General features: G+C 39.7%; 1 protein-coding gene across 11 annotated transcripts in view; it reads left to right on the top strand.

Annotated features, from left to right (window-relative positions):
* kcnma1a (potassium large conductance calcium-activated channel, subfamily M, alpha member 1a) overlaps window positions 1–19196 on the top strand; it is a 146543-nt gene that overhangs the window by 68505 nt on the left and 58842 nt on the right. For all 11 annotated transcript variants that reach the window (XM_026189583.2, XM_026189596.2, XM_026189590.2 and 8 more), the window contains exons 3-5: window positions 1580–1641; window positions 13902–13995; window positions 14563–14674. In XM_026189583.2, coding sequence (XP_026045368.1) covers window positions 1580–1641; window positions 13902–13995; window positions 14563–14674 — 268 coding nt within the window. The remainder of the gene's footprint in view (window positions 1–1579; window positions 1642–13901; window positions 13996–14562; window positions 14675–19196) is intronic.

The following is a 19196-nucleotide window of genomic DNA, read 5'->3' on the forward strand; positions in this document are numbered from 1 at the left end:
TCTACTATCACCTCCTGAAAGTCTGAACATTGCTTAAGAATCAGTTCTCACAAGTAGTGAGAAAAGATGTCCTGACTATTTATTGTTACAGAAATTACAGAGCATCATTACAGAAATCAATGTCATTTTAATGCATTTTCTTTTACATAAGCAATAGTATTCCAACAAACAGGTTAAAGTATAACATTGATTAGATTCTCTTAAGAAAATACAAAACTTGTGTAAGATTACTCAGTTTGGCTTTGATACTCAACAAGCATCTGCCAAAGACTATCTATGACCATCTTTTGGGGAAAAACACGAAACAAGGCAGCATTAGAATGAGATAATGCACCATAATGGACTACTACCTCTTCTATTTAGAGTAGTGGAGTGCCTTTCATTAAAAAAAAAAACCCCAAAATTGCTGACATTATGGTAGCGTTTCAGCTTGAGCTTTCTCTTTGTGTCTTTTATGCGGAACCTCATTGATGTCTTTGGCTTGTTTAGTTATTCCTTCCCTTGACCTCTCTGGGTTCGGAATTGCCATCATCCCCTGTTCAAGCAGGGAGCTATTAAAAATGCAATGAGGAGTGGGTGGGTGGGAGGTGTTTACCTCAGCCACAATGCGCTGGATCAATACAAAGGACCCATCACATGAAAGTTATCAAGCTCCCATCATCAATAATAAATGGGCCAATCAGCAGGGATATTGAGCTTCTATTGTGAGATGGCTGAATGGGAGAAGGGATCATCAGAGAGGAACTATTATACGACGCTACATTGGTCAGCTGTTGCGACGATGATTGTGATGATCACAGTGAGGATGATGATGATTTGAGCCCTGATGTTGCTGCAGGGGGTTATTGTGGCACTTTTTAACTGCTGGTCTGGAACAAGAAGAGACATGCATGTGCTTACAATAAGGTGTTTTCAAGCAGCTTCTGAATTTCTTTTATACTACATTTGAAGAGACGGGAAGAAAATGATACTATTTTCGTGTTTATAAGATCCGTATCCACTTAACTCATTTATAGCAATGCTTTGGGACTCAAATCTTTGCAAGATATAAAAAAACATGAATAACTGCAGGGTTCTGGTATTGATGTTATTAATGGAAGTGATAGATAGTCGCAGTAACATTACAGACCCCAGTCTAGCATAATACATTGTTTCAGTGCAGTAGCTTGGAAGCACATGTCAACACTTGATAGTTGTGGTCCTCTCTAAGTGCTTCCTCTTAACCCCCTAAAACACACACTGTTGTTGCTCTTCTCATCAGCTTGCCTATGTGCACCCTTCCTTTGCTCCCTGTAATTGTGCCGCCTCCTTTTGTACACTGCCTGTGTTCAATACGCGGTATTTGCTGACATGAGAGTTGGCATTCATTATTCAGTGTGTGCTATTTGAAAATGTCTACCCATTCTGCAACCTGCAGGAGGCAAGCCACTATTTAATTACAGATGCTGTAACTAGTGTTGCAAATTGTGTCCAACCCAGATGAGTGCAGTGTTTTGTTTACTGTAAATTGTATTAATGAGCATAGTGGAAGTGCATGAAAGTAATTTCTCTTTCCCTTGTCTTTTTTCTCTCTCCTTAGGTGGTGTTAGTCTTTGCACTCAGCATCGGGGCCCTTGGAATATACTTTATAGACTCCTCAGAGTAAGTGTCAGTCTCATTAGGGTGTAATTTCACTCATGCTCCACCAGCGTTACCGATGACAACTTTAGATTAAATTAAATGAGTACAGTTTTTTGTTACATGCATTTATTTTGGCCTGCGCGCTGTATCTGAATGATGGGCGCACATGTGTGCTTACTCATCTTCACAGAGTGAAATCTCTGAAATGCAAACGCACATATCAACACCCCCACAAGCACTCAAGAAGCAGCGATGCTCACGCGTACTGTATGGACACACACGCACATACACACATCTCCATCGGAAGATTTGTCAATGGGAGGCCTGTCAGTTTCCATGGTAACAGAGATAGGCAGATACTGTATGTGTTGGGGAGCTTGTTCTGTGTGCGAGTACGGGTGTGTGGGTATTGTCAGTTTATGTGTATCCCTGGCTGGCAGTCACCCAGAGACAGATTGCAGGCCTGGCATCTCTCCGACATCTATTGCAGCTACTTTCACACCATTCAGTCTAACTGTACCTTTTGAAGGGATAGTTTTCTGGTTCTCTCTAGTAAAAGATATTGTGTTATTAGCTCTGGCAGCACATCCCATAGCCAGACTACACTCGAGATACAAAATTATTGGCTAAAAAAATATAGCAGCTCAAATGGAGAGCCAGAAAACATTTAATCAACCTAATTCTCTTTGTCAGGAGGTGTGATAAAGGGTTCCAGTGTGTATATTATTACTGCTCAACAAAACCTGTAATACGCTGTATGTTTATATGCTGTATCAGAAGTGTTATTTTGAGGGGCGGGGAACATATTTTTGTATCTTCCTAGTTTCCATATGCATCCTTGTAACCATGTAATTGTTTGTTAGAGGTTGATGCTGAAAATCAAGATCAGGAATGCATGACAGTGCCCTAAAAAACACACAGTGACTTTGACAGCACTTACTTTTATGTATTAGTGATTAACCAAAATAAATCTGCAGTGGCTGCGGGTAAGGGAATGTTGACTGTAGTGTTATCCTAACTTACTGATCATACAGGGAAGAAACCGGGTGCAACTATTTCACCATAGTTATTTCTTGCAGTAATGCCTTGCTTCTGTAGTTTATTTTTGCTTTATTACTGGTGTTAACTGTGAAATTGTGTCTTGAGGGAACCGAGTCTGAAACAGGAATAGAGATGCAAATTTCTCAAAAGAAGTAAATCTGAAATGCAATCCAACTTATTCAGTCTTATCTCTTAGCATCAGATGAAAATTATTCATGGGATGAATCCACTCAGTCATTTGCACCTCAGGATAAAAACCTTTACTTCTTCCTCCACATCTTTTCGTATATATTCTGTGTTCCCCCCACCCCAACCCCAGGATTCTTTCTAATCAACGTTTTTGGAATTATTATTATGATTCATTTATTTGGACAAAAAAAGGGGGATTCAAGATACAGTTTTACAAGTAAAAATCCTTGCTGGATGATTAAAAAATAAAATAAAAAATAACAATCACAGGCACCTGGTTGGCATTCATCACATGATACTTGAAAGTGAAATGTGGTCTCAAAAGTCCTTTGGCAGCTGAGCCATGCTGTTACATAACACTCATGCAAAAATGATCATATTTGGAGACAATATGTGTAGCATATTGCATCACACATCCATATAACTGATATAACTGTGTAGTCTGCACACACATTGGTGTACATTCATCATGTACACCAGTTTCAACCCTTAATGTAAATTAAGGGATAAATTAATCAGGCACTAATCGGGTTAAACTAATCAGGTTAAACTAAACGTGGAAGTAACTCGTTGCATGATCTGTTGAAGTTAAAACTTAGCACAAGGACTGGTAATTTAAGTAAGTTTGAACAAGTTGTTGGCTGCTTATCTCCTGGGATTTTCCCGCACAACCATCTCTAGGGTTTGCAGAGAATTTTCCAAAAGGGGAAAATATCCACCGAGTGCCAGTTATCTGGGTGAAAATGTTGTCTGGTCCGATTTCTGCTGTGACATTCACATGTAGGATCTTAAAACAAAATGACAGCATCCGTCCATCCTGCCTGTATCAGTTCCTTGGCACACTTTGAACTCCTGAGTACCAATTGAGTAACGCTTGAAACCACAGCCTGCCTGAGTATTGTTGCTGTCCATATTTATTTCTTTATGACCACAGTGTTACCCAAGTTCTAGCGGAATAACATGCCAAGCTTAACCAATCTTAAAACTGGTTTCATGAACGTCACAGTGAGTTCACTGTACTCAAATAGCCTAAACCGTCACCAGATCTCAAACCAACAGAGCACCTTTAGGATGTAGCGGAACAGGAAATGTGCAGCCAACAAATCTGCAGCAACTGTGTGATGATATGATGTCAAACCAAAATCTCTAAGAAATGTTTCCAGGATCATGTTGAATCTGTGCCACAGAGAATTAGGGCAGTTCTGAAGGCTAATGGGGGTCCAATCCCCTATTAGTAAATTATAAATAATAAAGTGACTGGTAGGTGTAAGGTTTGGATACTACACTCAATTATACTTATCACATAGTAATAAAGTATAGGTTATACTCAGTGTGCTTAATGTCTGAACACCAAACTTATAGGGTTAAAAAAGAATGTATAGCTGTAGCTTTCTTTAGACTATTTCACCTTTGAATGTCATAATGCAAACTTTAAGTGTATTTCTTTGTGACTCAACTTCTGAGAGGCACTGACCTGATGTCTCTATGCTCGCACTAACCTGAGGCTTTCTCCACCCTTACTGTCGTCATTAGCTCAAGCTTGTCATTTATCACGTGTGTACTTCCACTCAGGGAGGGGGGCTACTAATCAACCCCAAGGAGCTCCACTTGACGCTTTAGCATTTCACATCGTAAATAGGACCAGCCTTGTGTTATGGCCATACTTTCACTACAGCAGCTGAAGCCTCTTGCGTGCTCTGCGCCATTTGTTACATGTCAGCTGACCACATCCTAATTCTTTGTCAACTGTCTTCTAAGAAAGACATCTTTGTCTCGGCACCAATCTGCTCTAACATCTAATTGCAAACAATATCTGAAAGTTGCAGCTGCTGACCTCAAAATAATCCAAGGCGTGTATCGTGCTGGCCATTGTGCAAATTACACGTTGCATCTACGCTACCTGTCACTTGCACCTGTCGCAAGCTTTACATTTTACTCCCCGTTTTTGGCTATGATTAGCCCACGCAGTCCAACAAGCTTCTACACAAGGGCACAGTTGTGGACACACATTCTTTCTCTCATTATCACCCTTTGTTTTATGTTACACACGCATGTATGTCGGATATAAAAAAATAAATTCATACATTGCAATGGTGACACTCGCATTCTTCTCCTCCAAATGCTTGCGTTTAAAAAAGCTCCCCAGATATGACCTTCTCTCCCACCAGCATCCCTGCCACTAAATGTTAATGACTGAGAAATCAATGAGCGCAGATTTATAGGTCACTCTTTTAATGGCAGCAATTACTCCAGACTCATGGACTATTCAGGCTCAGTGCCTTGCTTTCCCAATCTGCTATTTTGGCCATGGGATGAACTGAACATCCTTCTGAAATTGTCTGTGAAAAAGGCAACAGTAATGGGAAGGATTATGGTTCGTTCCCTGTGGTGATGGCAAAAAGAGACATGCGGTGGAGTAAGTGCATGTGGGTTGGACCTCGTGAGGCTGGAGCTGCACGATGGGCTTTTATATCTACTTCAGTGATGTAGGGAAACCCCGTGAGGCCACATAAGGGTAAAACACTGAAGAAAATGTAGCGTTCTGGAGGCCCAGGTCAGTCTCCTAGGAGCCGTGTTGCTTCTACCTTTTGGCAAATGGGACTTTTCCTAGCAGGAGTTATGCTGGCCAGTATTCTCCACAGATAAAAAAAACAGCAAAGTCTTCTGTGGAAGCAGGTAGACAGAGTTCAAAGCTGGGAATTGCTAATTGGATGCCCTTCCAGTTGAACAAATATATTACTTGTCACTGACTTGGAAACCATGTTGTTGTTGTTAAGCAGATTGCTTCTTATGATTTTTTTCCCCCCGAATGAATGGTAATGTAACTTTAATGAAAAAGATTGTCCATCTGTTTATTTTCTCAAACTGCTTGTTTACCACAGTGCACATAATAATGGATGATAAGGCAATGCCTTTTCTCTTCCTCTGCGGCAGACTTCACTTGCCAAACTGATGCTATTTTGGGGATGTTTTCAATGGGAGAATACTGCGTCCTCTCCCGCCCACATCTGAATCTGTTTTAATACCTTGGCCCATTCCTCGTTCTTCATCCCTTTTTTTCCCTCCCCTTCCTCTGTGCTCCCATGAAACAAAGAGGAATGTAGGACAAAGTCTCTGCAGGCTGCTCTTAAAGGGATGCCCTTGTTCCTGCTCCACTTCTGTTTCTATTCTCTCCTCTCTCGATCCCTCCATGTCACACATGCATGCTTCTGCATGCGCATGCTTGCACAGGCACGTTAATGTGAAGAGGTGCCCGTCTGTATAAGCATACAGACTCAATTTTGCCTCAAAGAGGCTTGAAAAGCAGCATCTGGTGCCCGTAACTCTATCATTGGTGTGTGATCGCAAAGAAGCAGTGCCTGATTATTCATTAATAGGGTAAGGTGAGAAATATGGCTGAGCACTGAGGCAAGCACAGGAGACTGTCAGAATGAAGGGTAGCCTATTAAAGGACGTTGGGTGTTTGCAACACCTGATTGTTGTGTCTGGGTGGAATAGCTTTGTTTCTGTATGGATCAGCGAGGACTGTGTAACTATGAGTATGATTAAGTCATAGTTAACACCATTCCCAAGTGGATTCAGACTTAATCCACAACTTGCAGGGTAAAAAGAAAAATGACTCCCATCAAGATGCTATTTTCATCAATTTACCAAAATCTCTCCCACTTGAGACAAAAATAGCATTTCAATATTTTTATCCAAACTCTTAGGGGGATTTTCTCTTGCCCGATAACTGAGCGATTATCAACACTTGAATGAAAAGGAAAAACTATGAGAAATGATTAAATGTCAACAACATTTTTGTGAATGTTGTGGAACGTAACAGCACTGTTTGGTCACAATGGAGCCTCTCTCCTACACTGCTAAAATTAGGCTATTTAATTGCCTTTGTCATCTGCGTGTGGCCTAAGAAAGAGTCTGAAAAATATTCCTGGTTCACTTTCGATTAAGCTATAGATGTGACAATATAGCATAACAGTCCTAAAGCATTATTATAATGACAGTTACCTTGTGAATCCCGTGCATGCACTGCATCATGGTCAAGGTCTAATGAAAGAAATGACTGGACACATGATTAGCCAGGTCACTTGAAACTTTGTCATTTTGATTGTTAACCCTCTCCAGGCAGACGTTGCTGATTTGCAACAGTTAGAAACTAACAACCTGATTACCCCACATACATATTTTATGAGTTTTTTTTACTCAGAAGTACCACTGCAGGACTTGGTTGTGCATTAGCAACAAAAAACTTAATTTGAGCTTAAGAGGCTTAAAGTTACCATGGAAACCTGCTGTTACAAATGGTTACATCTTGCCATGTTGATGCTAATAAACAAAGATGTTCTTTTTTCTTCTCCTGATGTTCTATAAGTGGGCGCGATTTTAGACACAGCATGGGAGATACCCCAGAAGACAAAAATGATTACTCTATATCGGAAAAAAATGTTCATTTTTCTTGATTGGTCCTCATCTAGAAAAAACTTAAAACAAACTGGTACAAAATTACACATACCATGAATTGCTCTCAACAGTTCCCATGACTATTGATCGTGAGCTTCTCCCAGTTGACCTTTGGTGACACCCAAGGTATTCTATAGTCTATTACAGGGCTAACATGGAGAGACAAGAAATTGGAAAAATTGTAATCTTACCTTTTCAGACCATTAAAACTCTCTGAACACACAAAGTAAGTTTTCTATCACTTACTGTGAATGATCTGAAACTGAATTAAACTATGATAGAATTAAAATAATAGTTTTTCTCTCTAATGGATAAACTATTTTAAAGGAATCTTACTTCTGAGTTTTAGGAGAAATGTCTTTTTGATAAGAATATTGCAATAAATATTATATATGTGTTATATAATAAACTCAGTGAAATAATTCCCTGACAATTCTTGATAACCATGTGACAAATTAATTTTTTAAATATTAATTTTCATTTTTTTTGTGATATTTGCTATATCTGGCACTTTTCTTAATACAATTTATTGCTCCAAAATGTTTTGTGCAATTTATATAGCCCTTTCAGGGGGAAAGAAAATCACACTGGTGATGTAGAAGCCTCAAAAACGTGCAAAATCTCGTGCATTAAAATTGACTAGGCATTAAGGAGTTAATATTGTGTCCTTAAAGAAGGTTATTTTACATGAATAGGTGATAATGCCCTGATTAAATGACCTGAAATGAGACCAAATAGGAGTAGGACTCAGCACAGCCGACTTAATTGCTTGACGACTTTCATCAGTGAGCTGATAAAGACTTACACTTTCTGAATAACCACAGTTTATTATCTCTTAATTAGTTTGTGTTCAAAAGCAGAGTTGCTTGTTTAATGTATTTTAGCTTTTGTGGCTTTGCAGTATATTAAAAATGCACTCACCTGTTGATTTTCTTTTTCTTTTTGCTGCTTGCATTATATGAAATTGTGCTTTCTTTTAAAGGTGAGCTATTTTCATTCATAGGCAGCTTGAGACTAAAATAAAGTCTTAATACAGGATACGCCTGCAGCAGGAGGCAAGTCATTTGCACTCACATTACAAAATTGAGTTGTCTATTTTTAGCTTCCCTGGAGGGATTTTATTTGTCCGTTGCCCTTGTCGTTGCTAAAGTATTTCTTATTTTAGTAATGGTGCCTTGACCTAAATCAATCAGAGTACCAACCTGGCCTTCTTTCAGCTTCACAGACCCCTCCCTGCTGTGCCGCTTCCATGTGCTGTCCTCTGGAGAAATGCTGCACCTAAGCTATTAGACGTTTGGGTATTATCCCCGACACATCCGTATTTTTCAGCCCGAGCACATTTATTAACACCTGATGACTTTTAAAAAATGAGACTCAGAAAATGCAATAATCTAAAACAAAGAGTGCGACATTTCTCGTCTATGAAGAGTGACTCAGATTTGGTGTGTGTTGCACGGTGATTGTAAGCATTAGTCATGTCAGCAGTAGCGTGTTGTTGTTGTTTCCTCAGGGAGAAACCTTGCTGTTGCTCCTGCAGCTAGCCAAGGTCATGTGCAGGCTAACGAATGACTGGGTCCTGCTGACGGACTGAAGGTGTTCGGGACTATTTTTAGATCATCATCATCAACATACTCTGTTGCCCTTGAGACGCAAATGACTTTTTGCCTGTCTGGCCCATGTTGCGGTGGGTTAGGTGGGGATCAGAGGATTTTGATGCTTCTACCTTTAATATCCTGCGAGATTTTGCCCCTAATTGTTATTCTGCGTGTGTCTGCGTGTGTATACATGTGCATATCTAGTCCTAGTTTAGGTAATAAGCACAGTGGGGTTGGAGATGAAGAGTTTTTCCGCTGTCACTTTTACATCTTCGGCTCTTCTCCCTCTTATGTCACAACCTTTCTTCTCTCCTTGTCTAATCTCTACATGTCTTGCTGCTGTCTTTCTTTCTCTCCCACCACCCCTGCTCCCTCCTCTTGCTCCGTCTCTCTCTCGTCTCCTCTTCCTGTCAGGCACGATGGTGTAACCCCAGGCTGTGGCAGAGCTTAAGGAGTAATAAGACCTGTGGTGGGCAGATCTATTTTCTGCAGGACACTGGCAGCATGTGGCCAGGAATCCCTTGTGATTGCAGAGTGTGAAATGACATTGAAAGCAGGAATCTGGATTTTGTCTTGTCTTACACACTCTTTGTGTGGGAAGGTGACACAGATAGTGGGGTTCAATAACAGAAGCGCCCATCCTATTGCTGGGCAATGCATAACAGAATTAAAAGGCTTATCATCTTTTTGAATAGTTGTTCAGGTCAATAATGAGTGAATTCATGGGCAACCCACTTTTATCCCATGACAAATTGATAACATGTGACGTTGACGAAGGCATATGCAGTGGCACCTGGACATGGCTGCAGAATTCTCAAGTATGAACCCATTTTTAAGGGATTTTGAATTGAATTTTGTCAGGCCACAGTTGTTGCTAATTATTTGCTTTTGTCCTTAACATTTAACTTTAAGGCTTCATTAACTATTTCATGACTACTTTTGAGCTGTGTGACTAAAACACTCATCCAAGAAGTCACTTGGATGAGTGACGAAACGTTTCTCCCACAAAACGCTACGTCCAGATGAACAGAATCAACTTTTGGAGATGTAGAATAGAAGAATAGATAGAATAGAATAATCCTTTAATTGTCTCACAAGGGGAAATTTGGTTGTAACAGCAGCCAGAAAGACACATATACAACAAACGGTAAACAGGACACAGAACAGAAACATACACAATTTTTCTTACATATTTACATTAAGGACAATGGTTACTATAAACAGAGTACTGTACAGTTATTAAAATTAAATAAAATTAACTACAGATAAGAGGCAAACCAGGTTGTAGTGCAAATCGGTTGATTAAATTATTGCAGTTACAGCGCAGATGTAAACATCTGTTTGTTGGGAGCAGTTCTGATTGTATGTGTGACTAAAAGTGTTAACGTGACAGTAATGTCAACTTTTAAAGTTTACATGTTGTCTCCAGGCTTTCATTGGTTTCCTTCTGTCACAGGAAGAAACTTGCTGGGTTAATTTTCCTTGATCAAGGCACAGTAACTTGGAGCTTGTTCTCAGGTGTCGCCCACTGCTCTCTTACTTAGGATTATATGCTATGAATGAATTTTGCCTTAGGTTATCCTTTATAAATCCCCTAACTTAAAAATGCCATGTCTGAAGAAATTTTTGTTGAGTTGCAAGGGGTCAGTTTGAGGAGGGGTGTCTCAGAGTTCACTCATCAGAATCAGTAAATGGTAAATGGACTCTTACATAGCGTTTTTCTGCCCTCATGGAGCACTCAAAGCACTTTATACGACATGCCACATTCACCCATTCACACCAGCACTTTCTTCTATGCTTTTCAGTGCTTTTTAGCTAACATTCACATGCATTCATCCTCCGATGGATGCATCTGAGAGCAACTTGGGGTTAGTATCTTACCCAAGGATACTTGGCATACAGACTAGGGGAGCCAGAAATCGAACCGCTAAAATTTTGATCAGTAGTTGACCTGCTCTATACCGCCTGAGCTACACCCAGTAGGAATATAATGACCTGGCATCTGTTTCTGTGCCAAGGACCTACTGAGTTCCTTAAATCCAAGTTTAGCAGGAGTAAACTGAATAGTAATGCCATCTTTTTCTCGCAAAATCTGTCTTGTGTAAATTCTTGTTTTCTATGGTTGACGGATAGACAGAGAATTGTAATACAAATGAATTGCTTGTTTATGTATAATACATACTGTGCTAAATTCTTGGGTCAGCCGTAATTTCTTTCCATTTCCTTTCATACTTTCTTGTAATTTTTAACATGGTCTCCATGCTTTGTTACTAGTAGCCAGTCGCAAAAACACATAATATATTCCCATCTCTTTACTTGAATGTATAAAGAAAACACAGTTTGAAAGGCGTACAATAGTATTTTGGTACAAGTAAGATGATTTCTAAAGAGCTATTAGCTCAGCTATCTCACTATTGTGCTCAGTGTGCGGTTACAACAAAACTGAGGAAACTGGAAAAGTGGAAGACAAAATATCGGGCCTAAAAAAAACAACTAAAAAAACATTAAGATTTCATCCAGTGGTGTTGACAAAATGCATGTAATTATGAATGCAGACAGCATCCAATTCATTTTTCAGCATGACAATGATCCCAAACACACTGCCAATCCAGTAAAAGCATAGTTGGAGAGAAAAACACAAAATTGAACACTGTCAGTCATGGATTGGCCTCCCTAGAGTCTGGACCCCAACATTATTGAGGCAGTGTGGGATCATCTTGACAGAAAGCAGAACAAAAGGCAGCAGACAGTCATAAAAGAGATATTTGCATGTATATTTGCACGTTTCAATAAATAACATTTTTCTAGCAGAATTCTGGAACAAATATTTCTACTTAACATGGTCTGAATATTAAACCTGGCCTCACAATATAAAACAGTCTCTCTGGCCTTTTAGCTTCTAAATGTTCCACTTAGTTTGTCAAGTAGTTCCTGCTTTGTGTATCTTTCTGTGAGGCTCAGGTACTGTAGTGCACAGTCAGCTTTTTTTTTTTTTTTTTGGCTGGGAACTGCTTTCTGCTGCATTTAGTGCAGCTTTAGATTAAATTAAAGGAGTACATTATTTGAAAAAATGTTGCTTTAATGTTAGCAGACAAAACATAACAATTTGTACGCGTGTGATGGCACTCAACTCTATGACTGCAGTACATCGAATCCATTTATTAGCACACCTGTATTAGGAGTGTGGCTTCATTTTTATTTGTGCTTTTAAAAATGTCCACAAAAGAACAGCCAAGGTTGGCAAATCTAATGCAGGGAGAAGGTGGAAAAAACAGTGGACTTGAAAAAAGTCACCTGTCTGTTCTTGTTTTTCTTCCTTTGTAGTTCACATTGCCGTAATATGCAGTTTAAAATTCAGCCGCTCTATAATTGGACTGTACCCATGTTGTACTGATGAAATCATCTCACTGTGTCTTCCCCCTACTTTAGTTAATGATGAGCTTTGCTTTCCAATGATGATTATAAAATGACTAAACACGAGCTCTCTGTGTAACCATTGTGTTGTTTTTCTAAAGCGAATAGACGGCAGATTCAGTGAACCACACGAGCCCTGCTGCTGCTGCCATGCTTTCTCTGTATTGTCAAGAGTCAGTCACATGACTTTAGTGGTTATTCAGAATTAGGCCAGAGCTGGGCCCAAGGGAAAACTCCACAGTGACCGCTCCAAATGGTGTCTTCAGTATGCACCATCTGCATGTGTATAAATGTGTGCTTATGATCATATGATCACTGACTTGCGCTTAGGTCTGCAAACATTAGCTAAGGTTGAACTTCTAAATCATTGTGTGAGTTTCACTGTGTAGATGTTAGAAGATTTGCGGATGAATATTTTGGATGCCAAATACTTATTATTTACTTATTATCTGTGAGCTGCTTCAATTTGATCTGATATCGCGTAGAGATACTTCTGGTGGTCCATTACTTTAGCTCTAAGGATTAGATTTTTAAACAGTTGCTGCATAAATTAGACTAATCCATATCATCCTAGCTCTCAGCATCAGTGTCTAAAAGATCGCATCAGTCTTTAGGATATGCCCAACAAGGCCACGTATTAGAAGTTGGATCATCCTCTTCGAGCAATCTTCCTTCTCTACTTAGTCAGCCATTATAAAAAAAGCATCATGTGATCAAGGGTCTGATGTTAACTGGAAGATGATTAAGTTTCACTAATCATTTCCTTTGGGGGTCTCATTATGTGGTAAACTCCATTCTGATTCATACACTGCATCCCCATGGGCCCCCTACATACACATGTAGACTTAAACATTTAACTTGACTTTGAACTGTGTGCTGTGGTAATAGCCCAGTGTGTCTTCCCTCACCGCTCTATACATTCCCAAAATGTCGCCTGTAGTCAGCCACACCATAATGCATATTCATGCTTATCCCCACAGTGGGATTTCCTCATTACTCAAGAGCAAAATACTATAGGCCCATGACCAAGTGAAGAATGGGGTGGGCACAGAGCCTGTTATTGCTTTTGTTGCGAGCACCAACTCGCTAATGGTTAATCATCACGCGGTAAATAAGAAAATGGATCATATGACAGACCAGACAGTTAATAACTCATTTTTCATCATCTGCCTTTTTGAAGAGTATCACCAGCCCAGTGATTGCAGTCTCCACACATTCTCTTCAAATGAGGGACTATCTTTTGGAACATTTGTGTGTGACAGACGAGGAATAATTTATGCGTGTTGAAAGTACTGTCACATCAAAGCAAACTCCACTTTCAGTATATTTTTGGCCGTTTCATCTAGATGCGATTGACTCTACAGCTAAGCTAGAGCCATAAGTCTTTCATCTTGCTCTATGACCCGCCCCTCCCACTCACTCCTCGGACTCAGTCGACGTAAAACACCATCATTGCATTGAGCTCAGTATTACGGGAGATTTCAGTTTTATTACAGTGGTTATAACTCCATATTTTGATCAAATTATTTCACATTTACTGACTGATAATTGCTGTTAACTGATAATTCTCTCTGTCTCTAGTCCTATAGAATCCTGCCAGAACTTCTACAAAGATTTCACGTTACAGATTGATATGGCCTTCAACGTATTCTTCCTTCTTTACTTTGGCCTGCGGGTAAGCTGGTGCATGCACACACCCATTTTTTACATGCATCTGCTGTGCAATGAATGTACTACAAAATACAGCCATATAGCTGTTGTTTTATCTTCAAAAAGGCTCTTTAATGCATCTGACTTCATTCATTTACTGCTTTTTATTGATTTTATTTTTATGATGGCATAAAAAACAGTTACTTTGAGACACAGTAATCTTTTGGACATGCATGTGCAGACTTTTACCTTAGTCACCCATTACTCAAACAGCGTACCTTTAGTTTAAGCTGACATTGCTGTAACGATGTTCCCAGCATGGCTGTCATGCAAGAGCAGAATTCCGATGGTGCAAATGCTATCCGGATGCTTGACATCCTGAATGAATGAAAAAAACAAACAAACTCATAAGCTGCTTACACCAACAACCATTACTGCATGACTCAGCAAGTAGGGTGAAGCTTTTGTCATTGTGTATAATAAGTCAGCATTGTCAAAAGAAGACACAGCAGTTTGAAGAGCGGGCTGTGGCAAAGTCAGGATGTTTTGTGCAAAATTAACCTTCAGTTGTCACCTTTTTTCTTTTTGACAGTTTATAGCAGCCAATGACAAGCTGTGGTTCTGGCTGGAGGTCAACTCAGTGGTTGACTTCTTCACTGTTCCTCCTGTGTTCGTCTCTGTCTACTTAAACAGAAGCTGGCTTGGTAAGTTTCCATATCCATAAACTTAAACTTATAGCTCTCACTCTATCGACCCTATTGCTTTTCCTTTCCGCTTATTTTTAATAATTTTCATCCTCACATTTGTGTCTTTCTATTCCTTTTTGCCCTCTGTCATTGAATGCCACCCTTCCTTTTTATCTCCTCCTATCACTCCCACCGTCTCCCCATCACTGGGAGCAAATCTCGGAGGCTCTCTTGCTTGCGGCTACAGTCAATGTTCCCTCGTCATTGAAAGTGACAGGGCTGGGTTCCTCTGATGTTTCAGGGAACACAGACACAGCAGAGTGGATCAACTAATGGGAGTGAAAGTGACTCAGAGTAGGGCTGTGGCTCGGTGACTCTCCATGTTTGTGCTTCACATTCATTAGTACTTGGTCCGTCGAGGCGTTGCACCTGGGGTACCTCACAGTGCTGTACCATCTATTAGACTCATTCACATCCATGCGAACAAAAAAATGCACATGTAAAAGCATGTGATATCCCCATACACACTTATACACACTCTCGCATGAGCAGACTGGAAAATACCCTAACCTGCATTACATAACGACCTATTTTTTCCCCACCGTGTTTAGATGATGTGACCTAAATTACATTGCAGTTCTTTGTAGGTGTGTTCTTTTTTGGATGCTCTGCCTCTCTGCTTTTAAAAACCTCAAAAAAGAAGCTCGTTCGTGCCGACACTATTCCAGCGTTGGTCTTATTGTGTCACTGGAATACAAAAATTGCTGAGCGACAATGTTAATGCAGTAGTCACACTAATAATGACATTTAGCCTTCCTTCAAATTGCCATTTTTGTCGAGTTTGTCTCCAACACTCTTTATCAGTAACAGTAGGAGTGCTCAAATATTACAATTAATTAAATGTGACCGTTTCAGGGTGCTCTTGGTGTTCACTGCTACATTTTTAAGGATTTCACTGAGTTTTAAAAGAGTAGAGCAATCGATATTGCCATTGGCAAGGTTTTTGTTAAATTTGAGAAGAAACACGAGGAATCACTCGATAATGCTGGTTTTCCTCAGGTTTTTTTTTTACATGCCCGCCAGAATCACTGACTCTGTGAAGTAATGTGAGGCTGTGAATGTTTGATCTCTGAGTTGATGAAGGTTTCTTAAGAAGCGCAGAGTGGTTCGCGAATTTCACACGGAACAAGCTGTGTAATGAATTAGACGTGGCCAAGCCAAGTAGTCTGGTTTCATGATGCAAGGTGTCCTCATCTCCTCCCCAGAAGACTGTTGGCGTTAGGCCCTTGATGAGGATGATGAAAGATTGTGAAATAGTGGTCTGGCTGCTGGCTGATGTTCTGTAATGATTATTAAATATCCTGCATGTAGACCTGATGCAGGAAAGAACAACACCTTAACATATAATCCAGCTTCACTGTGAGCTGTTATCCTTAAACAAAATGTGCCTATAATGTTTTTTTTATTTAGAGATGCCCTAGATTCCAGGGCTCTTCATTATTTTTAAATGGGGAGACTCAGTGCGTTTCAGTTTCACAGTGGTGACACGAGAGGTGGCATCTCCACCTCATAAAAACGAAGACATTTTTTATTTTAGTGCTGGACTTGTCTAACAGCAGCACAGTAAAAGAACAGAAAACCCTCTGTCATGCGTTGGGATGGGTTTATTTTTACCGGGCGTTGTGTTTAATAGCAACATAAAGTGCTGCGAAGCCCATGTTATAAAATTAACAGAGCGTCGATCTGCAGTAGGATGTGACGGTCGATTTTAGAATACCAATCATGTGCTGAAAGTGTCTTCATATTCAGGTCGAGAACCTGAGAATAGCAGTCATTATTAACTGCTTATATCCTGTATTAATAAGGGAGTTAATATGGAACTCTGTGGTGGGAGGAAAATAAGCACAATTAAACGGTATCAGTCAGAACCTGATCTGCTTTCTGATGGTGACCTTTGCAATTCACTGTTAAATAAATGAAATTGCCCGTTTTGCTTTAGCTGTGTATGTGGTTGTTCACTTCCATCAGACAGCTTAACAGGGCCAAAACGAGCTAATGCACAACTGCTGTTACTTTCATTTAGTTAAGTGTCCATACTGTTCCTTAACGCAGGCTTTGTTAGAAGCCATGGTGGCTGTTAAGAGTGCGTATTGTGCTCTTCAATCCCCTTGGATTGGTTCATCTTCACTTCAATTAGCTGGTAGGGAATACACACCACACACCAGCCAGCATAATATATCACAATTATACTACCTCTCGTTTCAGTCCTGGAGAAGACCAGTGGAAATTCAGTGGAGGTGTGCCCAGTTAATAAAAAGCCCACTAATAAGGGCTCTGCCCTGTGCTCTGTGGTAGAGTATTCACCCACTTTGCACACAAGGCAGTGCCTGTATACGCTGTGCACATTTTAAGTCATGTTCTCTTTGGCTTTGCAAATTGGACATTGATTAAGGGGAGGAGAATGATGTGAGGCTAATGTAAGAGTGCATGTAGAGTTCTTCCTTGGAAAAAGGAATTAATCTCCTTTAACTACTTGAACTTAACATTTCTCCCAAGAGTCCTGACAGTGTGGGATTTGCCGTTTGAAAGATGCTCATAGATCTTGTGGCTACTGAGCCTTAGCTTTCACACTCTGTAAGTTAACTCCATGCCTTTCCACCACAGCCATTACAGAGGACTACCTTCCCAGTTTTAAATATTTAAGGAATAAAACAATTTTTTAAAGACAAATGGCATCATGAAAATACCTAAAGACAACTGCAAAGTCTATTTTATTTCTATTTCATTGTATTTGATTAAAGTGTGCTGTTTTTGGATAGCCAGTAAGAAATGGTGTCAATCTAATGTTATTGAAGCTTCACTGGCCTGAAGAATGTGCAGTAGTTTGTAGCCTTCAGACATGCCTTATATTCTGACATGCTACTGCCTCCTAGTGGTGGGTTAGTTTGTTGGTTTCCTGCTGAAAGAGGCTTACAGCACCTGATATGGGCATGATCGCTTTATATGGCCCTTCAGCCCATGGTAGGGAAGGGAAACTGTTTCGAGGGAAGTTTAAGCCTCTTTGGTATAGCCAGGCTTCTCGCGTGTTGCAGTTTGAACATTTTTTTTTTTTATGTATTGATAAATATGGACTGTTTATCCTCCATGAATGAGCAGGAAGAGTCAGTGCTGTGTACACTTGCTGAGGATCTGTGTGTTTAGATTAGCGTAGCATCATATAATCTAATCCTGGCTTGGTTTACTGTCAGTGTTATCCCAGATGAACTGCTCCAGCCTGCCGATTGATAAAAAGCCCCAGAAAGCTGCCCGTCCAGGACATGTGACACAGAGTCAGTGCTTGGGCTTGCAAAGCCTCAATTAAGTAAGAGCGGGCACAGAACAGAAAACCTTTTTTTTTTTGAATGAGCATCTGGCAAGCTGACACATGTGTGCAAGAGGCTTTGGCATGTGCGGGAAAGAGATTTTCTCATACATGAACACAGCAAGAGAATTTCATTGAGGTTTTTTTTTTGGTTTGTTTTTAACATGATTTTTACATAATACACATTTTTTTTTATAGAAAAGAAATTATTGTGTGTTATAATTGTTGTAGGCCTTTGTGGGGCTGTTTTTCTTGCTCTCACTCAGTGTAGGTGAAGTCTCAGATGTGATAGCGTGAACAGATATTTCTCCACAAAGTCTCACAAAGTGTTAAACGCAAGACAAAATACCACACGCACAGATGTACAGCATAACACAAACACAGATGCTTCACACTAATTGAGAAAAATGTGTTCTGCAGCCACCTGCATCGCAGCATCACTGTGTGTTTGGTGGCATGTCTGATATTTGCAATCTGAACGCCAAATTTGCGAAGTATTTGTTGATGTTGTCACATCAGTTTTATGTCAAAAAGCTGGCTGCTATGTTTTGTGTTGTAAGTGCAACACAGCATTTCTGTGTTTGCCAGTCGAACAAATATACAGTTTCAGTTTGTGGAGCGTAGTCATTTGTTTTTATGTACAATTTTGTTTGTTATTGTTAAACAGGTGTGAATCACTGCATCCAAAGCCAATGCGAAAAGGCAAAACACAGTGAGGTCAGTTAGGATTACATGTGTGCAGTATGAATTACGATCCACACCATCAGTTGGATTTTTTTTTATATACTAAAGTAAAATTAGAATACTACTTAAGTAGGCTAGCAATGATATAAACAAAACATATTTAAAGTAGTTGAAGTAAAACTTTCAAGAATCATCTGTATAAATGATATCATAGTATAATACTTATGAATTTATTGATTCATACATTTAATGTTGCAGCTGTTGTTGACCTGTTGTTACACCATATATGGCTAGATTTCTTGATATATCAGCGAAATAATACACATCTAAAGCTTTAAAATAAATAAACTACAATAATTGCATCCATCATGTAGTGGAGTAAAAACAGGAAGCAGCATAACACCAAGGGGAGTATTACATTTTTTCAATAGGATATCAGCGTCTATGAAAACATGATTTGTGGTCATTAAAAAATATGAAATTTAAACTTATGTT

The sequence above is a fragment of the Astatotilapia calliptera genome, chromosome 13 (assembly GCF_964374335.1).
Source record: "Astatotilapia calliptera chromosome 13, fAstCal68.1, whole genome shotgun sequence".
Lineage (NCBI taxonomy): Eukaryota > Metazoa > Chordata > Actinopteri > Cichliformes > Cichlidae > Astatotilapia > Astatotilapia calliptera.